The 18,540-nt window shown below is 46.9% G+C and overlaps 3 protein-coding genes across 9 annotated transcripts in view; 2 read left to right on the top strand and 1 right to left on the bottom strand.

Annotated features, from left to right (window-relative positions):
- On the top strand, positions 1 to 8,666 carry CDK2AP1 (cyclin dependent kinase 2 associated protein 1). Of its 3 annotated transcripts, none has more exons than XM_081966646.1 (4): positions 1 to 257; positions 5,455 to 5,552; positions 7,148 to 7,289; positions 8,359 to 8,666. In XM_081966646.1, exons 1-3 carry the CDS (start codon positions 233 to 235, stop codon positions 7,286 to 7,288), a joined length of 264 nt encoding a protein of 87 aa, XP_081822772.1. In that variant the 5' UTR covers positions 1 to 232; the 3' UTR covers position 7,289; positions 8,359 to 8,666. The 3 variants fall into 3 exon arrangements, with proteins under 3 accessions (XP_081822772.1, XP_081822770.1, XP_081822771.1); XM_081966644.1 differs by having other exon boundaries at positions 7,148 to 7,274; XM_081966645.1 differs by lacking the exon at positions 1 to 257 and adding an exon at positions 1,493 to 1,573 and having other exon boundaries at positions 7,148 to 7,274.
- On the bottom strand, positions 8,310 to 13,751 carry MTRFR (mitochondrial translation release factor in rescue). 3 transcript variants are annotated; one of them, XM_081966643.1, is made up of 4 exons: positions 13,442 to 13,602; positions 11,160 to 11,466; positions 10,290 to 10,506; positions 8,310 to 8,651 (listed from the first exon to the last, which is right to left on the bottom strand). In XM_081966643.1, exons 2-3 carry the CDS (start codon positions 11,436 to 11,438, stop codon positions 10,294 to 10,296), a joined length of 492 nt encoding a protein of 163 aa, XP_081822769.1. In that variant the 5' UTR covers positions 11,439 to 11,466; positions 13,442 to 13,602; the 3' UTR covers positions 8,310 to 8,651; positions 10,290 to 10,293. The 3 variants fall into 3 exon arrangements, with proteins under 3 accessions (XP_081822769.1, XP_081822768.1, XP_081822767.1); XM_081966642.1 differs by lacking the exon at positions 13,442 to 13,602 and adding an exon at positions 13,633 to 13,751 and having other exon boundaries at positions 8,310 to 10,506; XM_081966641.1 differs by having other exon boundaries at positions 8,310 to 10,506.
- Positions 13,714 to 18,540, top strand: part of MPHOSPH9 (M-phase phosphoprotein 9) — a 23,406-nt gene continuing 18,579 nt past the window's right edge. For 2 of the 3 annotated variants that reach the window (XR_014176473.1, XM_081966630.1), the window contains exons 1-5: positions 13,714 to 13,854; positions 15,529 to 15,607; positions 15,853 to 15,985; positions 16,293 to 16,440; positions 17,473 to 17,562. Coding sequence is in view for 2 of the 3 variants with exons in the window: in XM_081966630.1 (XP_081822756.1) it covers positions 15,882 to 15,985; positions 16,293 to 16,440; positions 17,473 to 17,562 (342 nt within the window). In the remaining variant the exon portion in view is untranslated. Of the gene's footprint in view, positions 13,855 to 14,054; positions 14,124 to 15,528; positions 15,608 to 15,852; positions 15,986 to 16,292; positions 16,441 to 17,472; positions 17,563 to 18,540 lie in introns of those variants that run through there. The other variant, XM_081966631.1, reaches the window with a different exon arrangement.

The raw sequence follows: 18,540 nt of genomic DNA on the forward strand, positions 1-18,540 counted from the left end.
GCCGAGCCGGGAGCGCGGCGGGGCAGGCGAGAGCAGCGGCGGGATGGGCGGCTGCGGCGGGGCCGGAGGAGGGAGCCAGGAGGCCCGGGGGCTCTAGCCCCTTCCCCTTCCTCCTCCTCGGGCTCTCCGGCAGCAGCAGCAGCAGCAGCGGCGCAGGCAGCCGGCCAGCCCAGGAGGCGCGGTGGCGCGGACCTCGCCCGGCGTGCCGGCCCCGGAGTCTCCCGGCGCCCGCATGTCCTACAAGCCCCTCGGGCCAGGTGAGGAGCCTGGGGGGAGGGGGGAGAGACCCTTCCCCCGGGGGTGGGGGGGTTCTGCAGCTTCCTCCCCCCGCCGCCTTTGTGCGCTTGCAAACTTTGGATGGCGCGCAGAGCCGCTTCTCCCGCCCCCCCCTTGGAGGTGGGGAGGGGGCGCCTTGTGGGGGGGTGAATATATTGGGGAGGGGGTCCACCCGGCTGGATTAGGATGGAGGTGGGAGGGGGCGGCAGGGGGAGGGGGCGGGGAAGGCGAGGGAGGGGCTGGAGGAGGACAGACCCTCGCCCCCTCCCCTCCCCTCCCGACCCAACTCTGCACATGCTCAGAGAACCGGCGCTGGCATCTCTCTCTCTCCATCCCAGGACAGAGCAGGGGGCCTTTCTCCCCCAAAGGGACTTTTGGAGGATGGGGGGAGGGGTTCCCTTTGTATTAAGCCCCCAGTAAGAAGGAAGGACTTTCCAATTGAGGAGGGGGCTTCCACCTCCCCCCCCCTTTAAAGAACTGAAAAGAGTAGATGCGGCCTAGAAACTTTTCTTCATAGGAATCTACTAATTTTTTCCAAAGTCCCCCCCTCATTTCTCTTCCAGCCCCCCCTTCTGATCTGACCCCCTCCTCTCCAAAACTTTTGTTACTTTTTTGGGGGGGGGTCTACCATCCTCCTTACCCCAAGATGGAGTTGGGCATCTCCCCTAGATAAGGGGAGAATTCTCTTCTATAGGACAAAGGTGGTGGACTAAGCTTTCCATGCCTGCCAGGGATTCTGGGTATTGTAGTCCATATCTGTCCCTCTCCCTCTCCAGTATATTTATGTCATTTCAGTCATTCAGAGATAGAGACGGGATGCCTAGAGAAGCCCTGCTGTAGCTAGCTACAGTCTATCAATCATCCATTAATTAATCAGTCTGTCATCTATTTCCTTCTCTCCCTCTCTCGCTCTTCCATTATTTCTCTCTATCTCTCTCTTCTATCTTTCTATCATCTATATCTCTTCTTTCTCCTCTGTCTCTTTATCTATCTATCTATCTATCATCTATCTATCTATCTATCTATCTATATCTTTCTTTTGTTCTTTTCCTTCCTTCTATCTTCCTCTCTCTTTCTTCCATTTTTCTTTCTTTCTCTTTCATCTATCTATCTATCTATCTATCTATCATCTATCTATCTATCTATATCTTTCTTTTGTTCTTTTCCTTCCTTCTATCTTCCTCTCTCTTTCTTCCATTTTTCTTTCTTTCTCTTTCATCTATCTATCTATCTATCTATCAATCATCTATTCTACCAAGAATTGAACAGGTATTGTAATCTTAACCTCTAAATTATGGTAAGAAGGCTGAATGAAAGTTTCTTGTTATAAAACTCTGGTTGTTAAACACCAGGAAGGGGTAACCTTGCAGGGCAGCATTTGAAGAGAGAGATGTTTAAAAACAGTGCTTGCAAAAACGCCTCTCTAAAATGGTTCAGGTTTTCTTCTAAAGTTTGGTTTCGAACTTGAATTGGTTAAGCTGGTTAACGGGCAGCCCCTTGGTTTCATACCATCGGTTAAGCCAGTGGGGATTCTTTTTTTTTTCTTCCAAACTTAACAGCTTTAAAATGTGTGGACTTCAACTCCCAAAATTCCCCAGCCAGCATTTTAAAAGTTGCCAAGTTTGAAAAACACTGTCTAAACCAGTGTTTCTCAAACTTGGCGACTTTAAGTCCTGTGGACTTCAACTCCCAGAATTCCCCAGCCAGCAATGCTGGCTGGGGGATTCTGGGAGTTGAAGTCCACAGGACTTAAAGTCGCCAAGTTTGAGAAACACTGGTCTAAACTATAATATAGAGGTTAATGCCTAAACCAGCATCCTCGGTGCCTTTTGAGAATGACAGCTGGCAAAGGCCTACTGAATATCAATCCTGTCGCTGTGCCCCCCCTGGCTTGTGCCCACCTCCCCAGAGAACATCTGTCTGGTGGATTTATTCCACATGTTTGAATTTCAAGGATGCTCGAGATCCTTTTGGGTTTCACGGGTGGGGAATTTCAAAGACACCCTCAACTCCTGATGGGGGGTGGAGGGAGACAAAAATCTGATGACCCTGAGAAAAATCCAGCTAAAAATAAAAAAAAAAGGCTCGGGCTTGTAAGCAGGACTTCGTAGTCTGCAGCTGTTCCTTCACATCTGGCCCAGGAATGCGGAGTTCTCCAACCCACCTACCCCTTCCAAAAGATTCCCTTTTGTCCTGCCTTTTTGACACGTGTGTGTGTGTGTGTGTGTGTGTGTGTGTGTTAATTGCGACATTTTGGACGGGGGTTTGGAAGTGGGGAGGAAGGCCGGTCGAGCCAGCCATCTGCCACATTGAAAGCAATGACTCAGGCTGCCTCTGAAATCCAGTTCGCTTCCTTTCCAAGACGTGAAGATCATCCCCAATGCGAAAAGGAAAAAAAGAAATCTAGAAGGATCTTCCTTCAAACGCTTGGGTTGATTCCAGTTTAACCCCAGCTGCTTTCTTCTTCTTCTTCTTCTTCTTCTTCTTCTTCTTCTTCTTCTTCTTCTTCTTCTTCTTCTTCTTCTTCTTCTTTTTCTTCTTCTTCTTCTTCTTCTCCTCCTCCTCCTCCTCCTCCTCCTCCTCCTCCTCCTCCTCTTCCTCCTCCTCCTTCTTCTCCTCCTCCTCCTCCTCTTCCTCCTCCTCTTCCTCCTCTACCTCCATTTCTTCCTCTTCTTCTCCTCCTCCTCTTCCTCAATTTCTTCCTCTCCTCTCCTCTTCATCCTCATTCTCCTCCTCTTTCTTCCTTTCCTCCTCCTCCTCTTCTTCTCTTCCTCTTCTTCTCCTCTCCTCCTGCTCTTCCTCTTTCTCTCCTCCTCCTCCTCCTCATTCTCTTCCTCTCCTCCTCCTTCTCTTCCTCTCTTCCTCTTTCTCTCCCCCTCCCCCTCCTCCTCTTCTTCTTTTCTTCTTCTTTCCTATTCATTATTCTTATTATAGATTTAATCTTGAATTCAATTCACAGTCTGGGACTGGTAAAAACCTAACAGTTTAAGTCCTAACCAAAGATCTAAGAGGTATTAAGTTAGTCTTTGATGGTGTTACAGATACCGTCGCAGGATGGAAGCAGTTCCAAATAAAGCCTCCTCCTGCAATTGACCAATGGCAAATTTGTCAATGCCGATCGTGGTGTCCAAGTGGTGCTCCCTTTGTTTTAGGAGGGCATCCAAGGCGCCTGTGACTGTGGGTCCTACCCTTGGCTTGCCTTTGCCACAGTCGTTCTATTTCTATTTGTAGGTCTTTGTATTTTGTTCTCTTCTCTAGTTCTTTCTCTTCTCTTCTGCTGTCTCCCGGCACTGCCACAGAACTGGAGAAGAGAACAAAATACAAAGAGCTACATTTTTAATATATTATTATACTTTATTCATTAAACATGAAACTCAGTCAGCTGAACATTCAAAAATGCATCATTAATAATTTTTTTAATTATTATTTTATTTGCACTATCACTTTTGTTTTTAAAGGCATGCAGTTTCTTCCACAGGGTGTTTTTCAGGGGATGGGAAGAGGGACATTAGAGTGTGTGTCATTTCCCCCCACCCTCATCTCCATCGTAGCTTCTCTGTCTGCTTTGTGATCGGGGCACACTCCGGCACCCTGGCTCAAGGCCAGCCGAGCAGACAAAGGAGACGGAAGCTGAATGCACCCAGTGTTTGAGCTGGCATCGCCTGTCCCTGCGGCCAGGTGCCAGGCAGGGGCTCTGGCACTGATGGGCTTTGTATTCCCCTACTACTACAGGGGCCCCAAACAGTTGAGTTGAGCCTGGGCTGGGCTAAGCTAGGCTGGTGCTGGGCCCTCTTGAAAGGACCCTATCCAGATGGGGTAGAGATCCCTGCAAAAAAATCGCCCCTGAGCATCTTTGCAGTTCACTGAGATACTTCCCTCACCCCTCCCTCCAGCGTCCAGGCTCGACTAAATGAGCTTTGGATGTCCTTTGGCGAAGGCTTCCCATTTCCAAGCCAGCCTGGCATTGTGTGGCTTTCCTTCCACCACCCACCCTCACCCTCCAGCTGGGCGAAGTTGGCACGGCTGCAAAAGGCAGCCATCTGCATTGCGTTTTGGGGGGAGTGTGTGGAGTGGCGCAGCCAAGTCCGAGCCCCCCCTCCTTCTCCTTTTGTTCCTGGGGGCCTGCTGCTAGCAAAGGAGGCTCTGGCTACCGGAGGCTATGTCTTACTACGTGTTTGAGGGCCAAGGAGCAGGTAAAGGGACCTCGGCTTGCCGGTTTGGGGGCGGTTGGAGAAGAGGGGGGCGGGCACAGCCTTGAGATATCGAGCCAGCCCCTATGGCGAGATGGGGCTCATGGAGGGCTCATTCCCCCCCCTGGAGAAGCCAGGCAGGCGAAGCTGGGCTTCGGAACGGACCCATAATCCCCAACCTTTCCAATGGCAAGGCCCCCAAAGCCGCCCCATTTGTCGCCACTGTTGGCTTGCCAGCCATGCCAGAAATGGGGAAGGGGTGTCGCGGATCATGGGGAAATGAGAGAGAGAGAGACCCGTTTTTTTATGGCCAAGATGCCTGGTTTCATGTCCCCCCTCCCCTCCCTTATATTTGTGGACCACCACAAAACAGCCGCTTCGCACATGCTGTAAATCACCCTTGGCGTGGCTTTATGGATAAATTCGATGCCTTTGGGGGCCAATATTAATGGAAATATATTCTGGGGGACACCCACCCACCAAAAGGAAGAAATATGTATAAATTTGCCGCCATGCTGGACCCTGGTATTCTCCTGCACCTGAATTGAGTTCCGTTGCCTATTTCACAGCCATATTTATTTTTCTCAGCCGGGGAGTCTAAATTAGATTATTTTCAAGCCCGATCCTCTGATCCGTTTGCATAAGGGGATTTCATGTAGGAATTCTGGGGCTGCCCACCTCCTAGCAGTGACTCTGAGCTCGCCAATCCTGTCGCCGTTAGAAGAATAAAAATCACCAATTTTTAAAAATATTTCACCGCTGGGGAGAAGAAGCAAAGTCCATGCGAAGGGGGAAAAGTTTTCTGAGATGAAAATCAAGCGTTTATATTTATTTCCGAGTTAAGACCGCAGTTTCATGTCGCTATTAAGCAGTACATAATACCGTTAAACCACAGAGCGATAGAGAGTGCATTTTCTCTGATATTTATCTCTATGTTTCCATTCTTTGGGGACCTAATCTTACCCGTTGCCTTTATTTCTCTCCAAAGCTCATTCTCCTTCTACCAGTATGGCGGGCTCGGGGCAGTACCGACACCTGATTAATGACTACGGACCCCCCTCTCTAGGCTACACCCAAGGAGCGCAGGTAAAAAAGAAATGATTTTTCCATTTTAACTTTATGGATGCAGGGACAGTTAAGTCCCTTGGTCAATCCTGCTTTTCGTTTCGTGTCATGCAGAGGGTTGAAATTGTGATGATGCTACGAGATTCTGCCGAGAAGGAAAAAGCAGGTTTTCTGTGTTATTATTCAAGTAATTAGGGGGACCTGTGGCTCGGCGGCTGAGACGCTGAGCTTGTCGATCAGAAAGGTCGGCAGTTCAGCGGTTCGAATCCCTAGCGTCGTGTATCGGAGGGAACTCCTGTGACTTGTCCCAGCTTCTGCCAACCTAGCAGTTCGAAAGCACGTAAGAAATGCAAGTAGAAAAATCGGAACCACCTTTGGTGGGAAGGGAACAGCGTTCCGTGCGCCTTTGGCGTTGAGTCATGCCGGCCACATGACCATGGAGACGTCTTCGGACAGCGCTGGCTCTTCAGCTTTGAAACAGAGATGAGCACCGCCCCCTAGAATCAGGAACGACTAGCTCATATGTGCGAGGGGAAGCTTTACCTTTATCTATTCTAGTAATTAAAGGGGTCGCTTCTTGTAGAGATATGCCTCTGCCTGCAATAAAGCAGAAAGAGTGCAGAGAAGAGCAACAAAGGTGATCAGGGGACTGGAGGCTAAACCGTACGATGAACAGTTGCAGGAGTTGGGTATGTCTACTCCAACGAACAGAAGGACTAGGGAGGACAGGATAGCAGTCTTCCAATATCTCAGCGGCTGCCCCAAAGAAGAGGGGGTCAAGCTATTCTCCAAAGCACCTGAAGGCAGGACAAGAAGCAATGGGAGGAAACTAATCAAGGAGAGAAGCAACCTGAAATTAAGGAGAAACTTCCTATCAGTGAGGACAATTAATCAGTGGAACAGCTTGCCACCAGACGTTGTGGGTACTTCATCACTGGAGGTTTTTAAGAAGAGATTGGACAACGATTTGTCTGAAATGGTATAGGGCTTCCTGTCTGAGCAGGGGTTGGACTAGAAGACAGAATAGCAGAGTTGGAAGAGACCTTGGAGGTCATCTAGTCCAACCCCCATCTTAGGCAGGAGACCCTATACCATTTTGGACAGGCAGCTGTCCAATCTTCAAAGTCTCCAGTAGCGGGCTAGATGTTAATCCTATTAGTAGGCTACTAATAGTCATGCTACTAGACCCAGTTCTAAATCGAGAAATATAGGTAAATCTTCAACTTATGACCAGAATGGAGGTTCAAAATTTCCGTTGATGAGCAAGAGAGTTGTTAAGTGAGCTTCGCCCCATTCTACGACCTCCCTTGACACTGAATCGCTGACTGGGCTTGTCAGAAAGTCGCAAAAGGGGATCACGCGGACATGACTGCAACCGTCGTAAGTACGAGTCAGTGGCCAAGCATCTGCATTTTGATCCCGTCACCCCGGGGGTGTGGCAACGGTCGTAAGTGTGAAAAATGCTCCTGTTTTTTCAGGGTTCATTTATATTAATGCAATTCTGTTGTTAACTTTGGTCACTAAACGAAGACTTGTTCAGATGAGGGCTGCCCCTACTGTTCGGCTTTGGGGTTTATTTGGGATTTAATTCGAAGTTTGTCCTTTTCCATCCGCAGGGCACCGGCAGTAACCAAGTCCCTCAGAGCAAATACGCAGAACTCCTGACCATCATCGAAGAATTAGGAAAAGAAATCAGACCTACGTACGCCGGTAGTAAAAGTGCCATGGAAAGGCTAAAACGAGGTAGTCAAATTTGAGGTCAGCCTCGTTTTAAATCGCCAGCGTTTTACACCCAGCAGGCCTTTTACGCAGGCTTATATCCCCTCCCGATTCTGAATTTGCAAGAGCGGATGGAAAGAGGCCAGCTTAATGTTTGGAGCAGATCGGCAGGGTATTAACGCAGTCGGGGGTCAGCCCTAAAACCAAGCAAGTCGTTTTCGGCCTTGTTGTTCCTTTCATCGGTTGAACTCCGTCGCCATGGTGACAGGCTTCAGCCATCCTCGTAGGCCGGAATCGATTTAATTCAAATAAAATCATTTAGTTTCGCCATTCATTTGCGGCAAACATATAAAGGAGGCCGACCCGTCCTGATTTAAGTGCAAAAGGTAGGCTATTTTCTAGAGCAGGGGTCTCCAGCCTTGTCAACTTTTAAGCCTGGCGGACTTCAACTCCCAGAATTCCCCAGCCAGCAGGCTAGGGAATTCTGGGAGTTGAAATCCGCCGGGCTTAAAGTTGCCAAGATTGGAGACCCGTTCTAGACATCACACCAAAACAGATACACAAATATAGAGTCCTTCCAAAAGTGGAGACTCAAATACAGGTAGTCCTCGACTTACGACCGCCGGGGAGCCCGACATTTCTGTCGTTAAGTGAGTTTTGCCCCCTTTTACAAACCTTTCTTGCCTTTGTGATTAAGGCCCGGTTGTTAAGTGAATCCTTTTGCCTTTGCTTGTCAGACGGCTGCAAAAGGGGGAATCACACAATCCTGGGACATAGCAACCGTCGTAAGTGTGAAGCACCTGAATTTTGATCGCATGACCCTGGGGATGCTGCAAATTGTCACGTGGAAGAGTCGGATGTTACTTTTTTTTGGGCGTTGACGTTACTACACAAGATGTCGTTAAGTTGTGGATTCCTGCAAAGGCCAAAATGAACTTTGCACATAAAGGCAGAGAGTTAAATATGATTGTTTTGCAGTTTGGGCTCTTTAGGCTGTTATTCCCCCAGCCAGTCAGCAGTTAAGTTGCTCGCTCATTTCAGGGAGACAAAAAAAGCATCTTCGACAAAAAAGATTATTTTATTATTATTATTTTATTTATTTTCCCAGGTATCATTCACGCCAGAGGCCTGGTCCGAGAATGTTTAGCAGAGACGGAGAGAAATGCAAGATCTTAAAAGATCCCTTCGGCCCCTTCCTCTGGAAAAACACAGACCAAGCCTTCCAACTGGCAATCCTGCACCTCTTCTTTCTAGTTTGGGATAGTTCCCTTTGCAAGAACGGGGTGGACGAAGATTTCTGTGCCCCGTTGAATTCCTGCTCCCATTCAGACGTTTTTTCCTATCCTCACACAAACTGACTTCGGACCGTTTCTGCAAGCCGCCATCCCGGATCGATCCATCCTACAAAAAACAAAACAACCACCATCCCTTGAAAGAATGCAATTTGTTCAAAGGGCTGGAAGTTTCTCTTTTTTGTTCTTTTTCCACCCAAATTCTGCCCCTAGTCGGGAACAAGCTTTGCCTCTTTCCCCATTTTAAGTTGTCATCTGCACCCAACATCCCCTCTCAACTTTCCGCAATCGCTTTCCAGACTCGCACCCTCTTAAGATCCAGTTCTCCAGTTGGCGCTCGGGGTCAGCGGAGGGATTCCTTGCAGCTTTCCAGAGATCCCTGGCTGAAATAAAGCTGGACAGGCTCCCCTATCAGAACCCCCCCCCCCCCTGCGTTACTGACGTTTTTCTATACAATGCATTAATGGTTTGGCGTGCGTGGAGGAGAAATCCATACCGTTATGCCAATGAGCTGTGGGCAGCCACCCCAAACCCCAGAATTCTGCACAAACGCACCCAGATAAATACTTAAGATTTGCAGGATAAGCCTTTTTTTCAGAGGGGGGGAAAAAGTTGCCTTAATTATCCCAAATTAACTTGCCTCCCAACCCAACCGTTTCAGGAATTGTTTTTAAGCTGGAAGAATTATGTTCCCTGCCATCTGCCCTTCAAGCGCCATAATCTGGATTATTATTCCTTTGGCACGCAGATCCCAAACGTTCTCTTTTAAAAGGTCCCTTCCTTTGCATGAGTTTTCCACAACCCCCCCCCCCCCAAACCCCGCACAAGTTCCAGCGAGAGGAAAACAGCCAATTTTGAGCCCCGCATTAAACCATTCTCCCCGGATTAAAATTGCAACTTTGCCTCTTTGTACGTATTTATTACTTGACGTAATAAAGCTTATTTTCAGTAATTTTTGTGGTTGAATAGCGGAGAGTCGTGGGTGTGTTGGGCTGGACAAGTAATTAAAGTTATTACAAGAGGAGATAGGAAACGATTAAGGAAACGAAAGTAAACATCCAGAAGCATTGATGGATTCCAGAAAAAAAGGATCCATCTTTTTGCCTTATTTAAAAATGCGATGCTGACGCTTTCTTCGTTGCTTTGCTACCGATTAAACACATCGACTTGACAACTGGATTGTTTAACATTGCGGGGACCGGAATGCGACTTTAAAGGACAGCAAACGCAATGTAGTTTGTTCTTTTAAAGTTCCGGCAAAGAATATGCAAGGAGAGGAAATAAATTACGTGATTGTACTGTAATGTTTTCTGCTTAACCACAATTTTTAAAAGAAATACGCATTGATTAGAGTAGGCCCCATTTTTTTAGGAAAAATGTCAGCCGAGACCAGCGGTGAAATCCTCTGAAGTCTGCTACCAGTTCAGGAAGTCTGCTACTGAGCGAGCATTTTGCACGGAGGCGCGTCTACCCAGCGCTAAAAAAGGAACATGTTGAAGCCTTCCGAGTCTGCAAAGACAAGTAGAACAGCCATGTGTGTGTGGGGGGGGGGGGGGGGGGGAATCCGCTGTGCCATGCAATTTAGATTAACTAGAAAGCAGGAAATCTGACGATTCTAGCTAATATAAATCGCACGTCACAGCTGATCGTGGCACAGCTGCTTGTTGGAAATACTGAACCGGTAGCATTTTCTACTATTGGTTTGGGCGAAGCGGTCGCATTTCGCCCCTGGCCGAAACTATCTTACGTTCCTATTTGTCCTCCAGGGCAAGCATTTCTTTCAAGTGCCGCTTCCTTTCCAGGTTTTTTTTAGCTTCTCGTTTCTTCTCTTCCTTTTTTTTATGCCACTCCTGTTTCTCCTGAAGCACCACGCTGGATTGGCCCTTGTAAAAAATGTCCACTTTCTCCTGGAGGATCTCTCGGGCTTTCGAGCGGTTGGTCTCCAGGGATCGGGTCTGATGGCACTAGGGAAGAAGAACAAGGATCCGGAGTTAAGAGAATGCATACCGCCTCGTCCGGAAAGCTTTACTGGACAAAAACATCAGGCAGGAGATATTCAGGGGTAAGAAATGGAGGAAAAACCACCCTGAAGAGACTCAAATAGACCAGCAAAAGCTCACAAGGTAAAGGATCCCCTTGCACATAAGTGCTAGTAGTTCCCGACTCTAGGGGTGGGGGGTGCTCATCTCCCTTTCAAAGGCGAAGAGCCAGCGCTGTCCGAAGACGTCTCCGTGGTCATGTGGCCGGCATGACTCAACTCCCGAAGGCGCATGGAACGCTGTTCCCTTCCCACCAAAGGTGGTCCCTGTTTTTCTACTTGCATTTTTTTACGTGCTTTTGAACTGCTAGGTTGGCAGAAGCCGGGACAAGTCACGGGAGCTCACTCCCTTACGCGGCGCTAGAGATTTGAACCACTATAAAGCACTATGAAGCGGTATATAAGTCTAAGGCAGGGGTATCCAAACTTGGGAACTTTAAGACTTGTGGACTTCAACTCCCAGAATTCCCCAGCCATGCTGGCTGGGGAATTCTGGGAGTTGAAGTCCACAAGTCTTAAAGTTCCCAAGTTTGGACACCCCTGGTCTAAGGGCTATGGCTTAACTGTTGGTGCCTTCACCTTGATGACAATCCCCGAAGGAAGATGCTTCAGAACCACGCAGTTGTTAGTTTTGTTTGTGGCTTGTCCTCCGGGTCCAAAACCCCGGACAAACTGTTCTTCCAAGTCAGCTTCGTTCAGAGGAAGCAGCTCGCTGCAAGTCTTCTTCCCTGCTCCAAGGATGTAGGGTCCAAGGCAGTGGCGCAGTAAGATATGCTTCTCTCCAAGCTCTGATGTACGCGGGAAGGCTTTCCCGTGGATCCAAGAGGCAGTGAAGCGCAATAAATTTGAAGGAGGCATCTAAACGAACCGGCAGAGACTTCCCCGGCTGCAAGAGAGAAACAAGACGACTTTAATGAGAGGGAAAAAAATCCAGCAGCTTTAGTTGAGTCTTCAGAACAGGAGCCCCCAAACTTTTGAACCACTAAATTCATAATTCAAATTCAAAATGGAATTTGTTGAAGTCCCGTTGTTTGGTTTCCGTCTGTCCCTTTTCTATTTTTGCACGCGCTCTGCTCTGTTAAATAATGCACCAGGTGTGCAGCTCAGTGGCAAGGGACAAAGTCACGCTGCAGGGAGAGGAGGAGGGCTTGTTCCCCGTTTCCTTTTTCTCCTCTTACTATTCTTGGAGCAAATTAATGGCTTTAAGCTGATCAACTGACAGGGTTCTAAGAGGCTGCCAAGACTGAGTAAGCTGTAAGGGGGGGGGGGGGGAGAGAGAAATCTAGTTTTTAAAACTCAGAACCAGAAAAAGGTTTGAGTCAGCACATGCAAAAATAAGTCGCTCTAAGCCAGGGGTGTCCAAACTTGGGAACTTTTAAGACTTGTGGACTTCAACTCCCAGAATTCTCCTCACTCTTCTAAGGCAGCGAGGCCTAGCGAGGTCATCTAGTGGTATCAGGGAACAGCCCACAATGGTTTGTGCTGGGCTCACCACCCTCTGTAAAGTTTTTTGATTTGCGGCTGTCAAATCGACATGCCGTTATCAAAACGTTTCCAATTCAACGTTCGATCCAATGCTGGTCACCAAATTGCCAGCTCTCCTCGTCTTGTCACCCAGTGGTATAATTTTTTCGTGGCTGCGGAGGGGAGGGGAAATGGACCCCCAAACCACTGACTTGATCAAGAGATGAAAAAGTAGACCAGTTTTGAAGCCAATTTTTTTTCCCCATTTATCATCTCCCATCCCTCTGCGGTGAAGTCACAATGTCATGCCTAACACTTCAGTTGCTAAGGGAATAAGTGGGATTGGGAGCGGTGGGGAGGGGGGGGGGAAGGCTGCATCACTGCAGAACTGGCTCAGACCACTGCATTGCAACCAACTGCCAGAGGAAATGCAGCCTGCCTACCCTCCATCATGGTAAGAAGGAAACCCAGATTCTCTTCTTTGAACTTTTAAAAGCGGACGTGGGAATAAGCAAGGGCACCCCATAAAAAGTGCTTTAAAAAAACCAAAAAGCATACGGACAGATCAGTACTCGATCTTTACATAAAGGTGATGGAAAGGGACTACCGGCAGTCCTCCACTTACGACCACAATTGAGCCCAAAATGCATGTCGCTAAGTGGGACGTTTTGTTACACGAGTTTTGCTCCGCTTGCCAACCTCACCCGCCGCCGTTGTTAAAGTGAATCTTTGCAGGTGTTAAATTAGAAACGTGGTTGTTAAGTGAATCTGGCTTGCAGGATGGACAAAGGAGGGGATCATGCGACGTTGCAAGTGTTGTAAGTACGAAGCGGCTGCCAAGCGGCTGTGTTTTGATCACGTGACGTGCAACCAACGTTCCCGAGTCATTCCCCCCCCAGTGCCGTTGTAAACTTTGCACAGTCACTAAATGAACTGCTGTTAAGTCGAGGACTTCCTGTAGCAGCTGTGTTTGCTTGAGTGGCAGATCTGGAGATCTATTCAGGCTTCTGATGCTCTTCATTTTTTGTTCTTCCTCTCCTGGATCTGGGCTTTGCAAAGTGTGGGGCACCCCTCTTTTTTTGGGGGGGGGCTTTCTCCTCCCCAGCTATAAATCAGAGCAGTCCAATACTTGGTTAGAAGTGGAGAAATGTGGGTTCAAATCCTTATTCTCTGTCCCGTCCCCCCCAACCGCCCCCGTGAAGCCCTCCGGTTGTTTTGGCGCTCATTCGATCCGCCTGTCCTACCTGGCAGGGTTGTTGTGCGCTTAGGATGGAGAGAAAAAATAAGGTGGGAAATGGACACGATCAGCTTCTAAGTCGGAAGGAAGGGAGCAACTGAGAGGGAGACGCTTTCCTCGGGACGGCCAGTCTCTTCCCTGCGGCTGATCCCAAACTTACCTTCGGGGTAATCCAACTACGACTAGGCCTCAAGCCCCGACGCTGCTGCGCATGCGCCCCTCCAATAGCTGAGCCCCGAAGGAGCCAATCGCAGAGAGGCTCCCCCTCTCCCCCGTTCCTCACTCGTTGACCTAAAAGAGAGAGAGAGCGTCCCACACGGGGCCAATAGCGTCCCTCGATCCTGCGCCCACCTCCCAACTCCGCCGGCCAATGGAGTCGCGCGGGAGCTCGGGATGCAGCCAATCGGCGCAGCTGCCTCGCGAGCCTTCGGCGTCTTGTCTTGAAACCGCTTCTTCGAATGTCAACCGCCAACGGCGGAGCGGAGGAGACGGTTGGCGGCTCGGCCTTCTCCCCCGGTTCGGCCTTCCGCCTGACGGGAGCGGCGCAGAAAGCCAGCGGGGCCGCCCGGGGAGGTAAGCCGGGGGTGACGGAGGCGGAATCGCCCTCGCGAGGACCGGAACGCTGTTTCTGACGGGAGGGCGGGGCGACCTCATTTCCTTCCCCTGGCACGCCCCCATTCCTTCGACGGACAGGCCGATTATCCAATCGCTGGCCGTTCATGATGTTTATACTATAGCCTCGTCCAATAAGTGGTGGGGGGGTGGGGCTCTTTAAAGGTCGGGCACGAAGTCAGTAAAGGGCGGAATGCCAGGCTGGCCTACCTTGCAGGGTTCTTGAGTAGGTCACAAAAATTGCTGGATTAGTTCTGGATGTGAATTTAATTATTTAATATTGTTTATTAAATTTAATATTTAATTATTACTATTCTTTGCAGTGCCTAGTTGTTTACGTTGCATTTGGTATTTTAAATCCATCTATCAAGTATTTCTCCAGGTTTTGGGATAGACAGATGTTGTTTGCTGTTATTATTATTGATTTTTGTGTGTGGTTTTATTTTCAATTTGAAAGGATACAGTGGAAAAACTCAGCAGAAAATCAGGAGTTGGAGAGATAAATCTAAATATTAAAAATAAATAGGATGAATAAATATACCTTTATTTGGTATATTTTTGACTAGAAACATCGATAAAGAAGAAAAATGAGGAAGCGGGGGGGGGATCAACTTGGTGGGGGTCATTTCCCCATGGATAAAAATTCAGGGAATTGTTTTGCACACAGTTGCAATTTTCTCCTTGTTAGTGAAGAGAGTGACTTCCTCACCGTCTCATCAAAGAAAATAAATAACATGTCCTGTTTGATGTGTTTGGGTTCTATGTTGCTAGGTCTGTATTTGAATTAAATGGCCAATTTTAAAAAGTTGGTTGCAACAGGGGACCTAAATGATAAATATACAAAACTATAGAGAACGCACACCTTACCCAAAGTCTGGGAGAAGAAATGTAATATATAAACTGAATACGTTCCTTCCCAGCTTCCTTTTATATTTCAAACTGAATTGGCAAGTGTTTAACTCTTATGTACAGCTGTTTCTGACCCTGTTTGATTATTGTGCACTCATTTGAGTTGAAAAAGGAGAAATTTAGGATATATATTTTATCCTTAATCACAAATATGTGTGTGTATGTGTATATGTATATATATCACAGAAGTCAGTACACCTTGTCACATTTTGTAAATATTTAAGTATGTCTTTTCATGTGACAACACTGAAGAAATGACACTTGTCTACAATGCAAAGTAGTGAGTATACAGCTTGTATAACAGTATAAATGTGCTGTCCCCTCAAAATAATGCAACACACAGCTATTGATGTCTAAACTGCTGGCAAGATATACTTAAATATTTAAAAAATGTGATGGGGTGTACTCACTTTTGTGATATATTGTATATATATGTGTGTGTGCTTATGTGTGTGTACATATATACATATATTATATTTGTGTTTAGTTATTGTGCCCACATTTAATTGCATTTTTAAAAGATTACCTTCAATCTGTTTTGGAGGGTAACATTTTAAGAATGCTACATTAATCAATTAAGGTCTTCCACAAATAATTCATGCACACGGAACTGTGGTTGGGAAGAAATAGGTCAAGCATATGATGTATACCGGGAAATAGATAACTTCCTTTTTTTTCTTCATAAAGAAGTGCTTCACAGCTGTCTTTACTTTGTTCATATTGTAGAGTTTATTCTGGATTTAGCCACCCGGATGAAACAGCAGCAGTAAAAGAGCATTTGTCTGGAATGTTGTGGATATACAAGGCAAGTAGAAAGGTTTTCGGGTTACCCAAGAAACTACACTGAGTATATACGTGTTAATAAAGAAATAAATGTTTCTAAATATTGGCTGCACCAATGATGCAGTGGTTAGATCAGACCAAGCAATGAATCTGTTTTTTATAGATTCTAAACACGTTTTAAAACCCGTGATAGCAGTCCTAGTTACTTTCGTTTCTGAATTATTTTACCAAAGCAAACTAATTTATATATGTATTAAAAATTTTAAGGAGTATCACAATCTTTGCAAGCATGAGATATGGAAAACCTGGGATTGGTGAAACCAGAACAAGAAGTACCATCAGAGGACACTAATGCTAAGAACGCTTACATCCTGGATGATTATAACATAAGTGGCAACAGGTAAGTGGGAAATTTAACCAGTATCCTGCTTCTTCATTTCTGATCGTGCTTTCAGAATCCAATTTTTCAAAACAGAAAAGCAAATTTCGATTTTTAGCTCAGTCTGGCCTAAGCTGGTCCAAAATCCTTCTTACGACTGACAAGTCCATTTATTTTAACCAAGTTAACAAAGTCCACTCAAAGACCTGGGGGAGGGGGGGAAACTCTGCAGATTTTGCGTGGTTGTCTTGGGAGCAAGAAGGGATTGTCAGCAATGCCCAGCTGAGTTTCAGTAAATAAATAATTCATATTTTTATTTGTTCGACAGAAGCCCTCCTTTATTCCACCCAGATGTCATCTCCAATTTCTCGGGCACAGTTAGTCCTTCTGCAATAAGTAAAGAGGTCCGTTTACTGGCTTCATCTATGCAAGATGCTCAAAGCAGCCGTGACCCCGAAATACTGAAGAATTGCGAGGTATGTAACACAAACAGTCTTTCCAACTGTGTTTCTCAAGTTATTCTGAACAGCAGCCTCACCACTTTCCTAAGTTTAATTTATTTCTTAAATTTACACGTCGCTCATCCTCACCCTTAAAAGCAACTCTGGGCAACTTACCCAATGTTAAAAAAGATAAACGTGAAAACGGTTATCCAGTTAATACGTGTCGTTTCCAAGTGCTGAGGTTTGAAATCTAAAAGGTCTGACCCAGGCTTCCCAATAGCAGGAAGCAAACTCCTGGTCCCGACAAAAACCCCTTTTATTAATTGACTGTGAATTCTGCTCATTCACCTCCAGCAAAGTCTTTCGAGGGAGGATTTACGGCCAAGATCTGCAGAACCTGGCAAGGAGTCTCGGAGAGTCACGAATCAATGAAGCGAACTAATTGTCTCTCCTGCAAACTCCACTCCCCTTTCGCTCCTCTTTTATTCCCTCTGGGAGGGGCCATTCATCGTCCCCCTGTGGCCTTCCTCCCTTACTCGACCCCTGTTCTTTAGCTCTTCCCTTCGTCTGGCAACTCTGCGCATGCGCACACTGGGAATAGGCTCCAGCTGTTCTTCTGCCTCACTGACCTCTGACTCCGAAGGCAGCTGATAACTGGCATATGACTCTGTCCCCCTCTCTGCCTCCGACACAGAGTCCTCGTCCGAGCTTTTCCCCGACTCCAGGATTGGCCCATGTTCCTCTCCAACCTCCTCGCTGTCCGATTCTGCTGCCAGCTCTGTTGGCCACTGGCGGGCCAGTCTTGCTAGGACTCTATAATTTTCTAGATTTCAGATTTTCAGGGAGGGTTTTTTTTTCTTTCTGTCTTCAGATTCTTTTCACTTTTGTTGAGGTCTCAGACCGAATACAGGTATCAGATAACAGGTTCAAGACAAAAAAGAGGAAACCTTCCATTCTATCTGAGTTCAACCAATCACTAGGCTAGATGTGGGCAAATGGAATTCATAATCCATCGCGGACGCAAATGTTTTCTTCCCTTTGCTGAATCTTTATCTTTTCCCACAGACCAGGTGGCTCCATTTGTTCAGCCTGGTGGAGAGGCAATGCCAAGAGCAGATAGTCACGCAGCAAAAAGTATTCTGTCATCAAATCCACGTAAGTTGTTTTGTTTAATTTACTTGCTGCCTTTTATATGCCGAAGGTCTGGCTCTGGAGAATGGGAGCTGGGAATTGCTAGGGAGTTGGGGATAAGCGATAAGGATGGGGAATGCTGTTTAGTGTAATTTTATAAATGCCTAAAATAGCTCCTTAGTTGGCAGGGAGGTGTGTACAGTATCCCTCGGTTTACTTTTCTCCTCGAAGCCTTGAGATATTAAATCCGTCTCTGTTACACATGGTTTGAATTAGTGTGTGGATGTATGCACACTTCAAGGCTTTCTTTTCACATTTGTCTTAAAATGGATTTTGTAGATAAAAGCATTTCCTCCGATAGCTTTGTTAAAAAGATAAAAGTTCCCCTCGCACACATGTGCTAGTCGTTCCTGACTCTAGGGGCCAGTGCTCATCTCCGTTTCAAAGCCAAAGAGCCAGCATTGTTCGAAGACGGTCATGTGGCTGGCATGACTCAACGCCAAAGGCGCATGGAGCGCTGTTCCCTTCCCGCCAAAGGTGGTCCCTATTTTTCTACTTGCATTTTTTACCTACTTTCGAACTGCTAGGTTGGCAGAAGCTGGGACGAGTCACGGGAGCTCACTCCGTTACGCGGCGCTCGGGATTTGAACTGCCAACCTTTCTGATCGACAAGCTCAGCGTCTTAGCCGCTAATGATAGCTTTGTTAGTCTCTTCCAATAAACGATTAAGTGAATTTTCTGGGAATGTCAACTTTTTTTTTAATTTAGCAAGAAGCATTTTCTCTCCACCACGGCCCCTGTAAGCTGTGTGGACTTCAACCCCCAGAATTCCCCAGGCAGTTAAATTTGCAGGGGTTGAGAATTATTGTTATAAAATGTGCTATTTCTCCTCCCTCCCCCCCCCCTTCTCTGATTCACAGTTTTTATCCTTGGCTCTTCAGAATTAAATTTCATCTTGGTTATTATCCCAATTTCCAAGCATCGGGGGTGACTTAGAAAAGG

The sequence above is a fragment of the Natrix helvetica genome (assembly GCF_964273705.1).
Source record: "Natrix helvetica genome assembly, chromosome: 14".
Lineage (NCBI taxonomy): Eukaryota > Metazoa > Chordata > Lepidosauria > Squamata > Natricidae > Natrix > Natrix helvetica.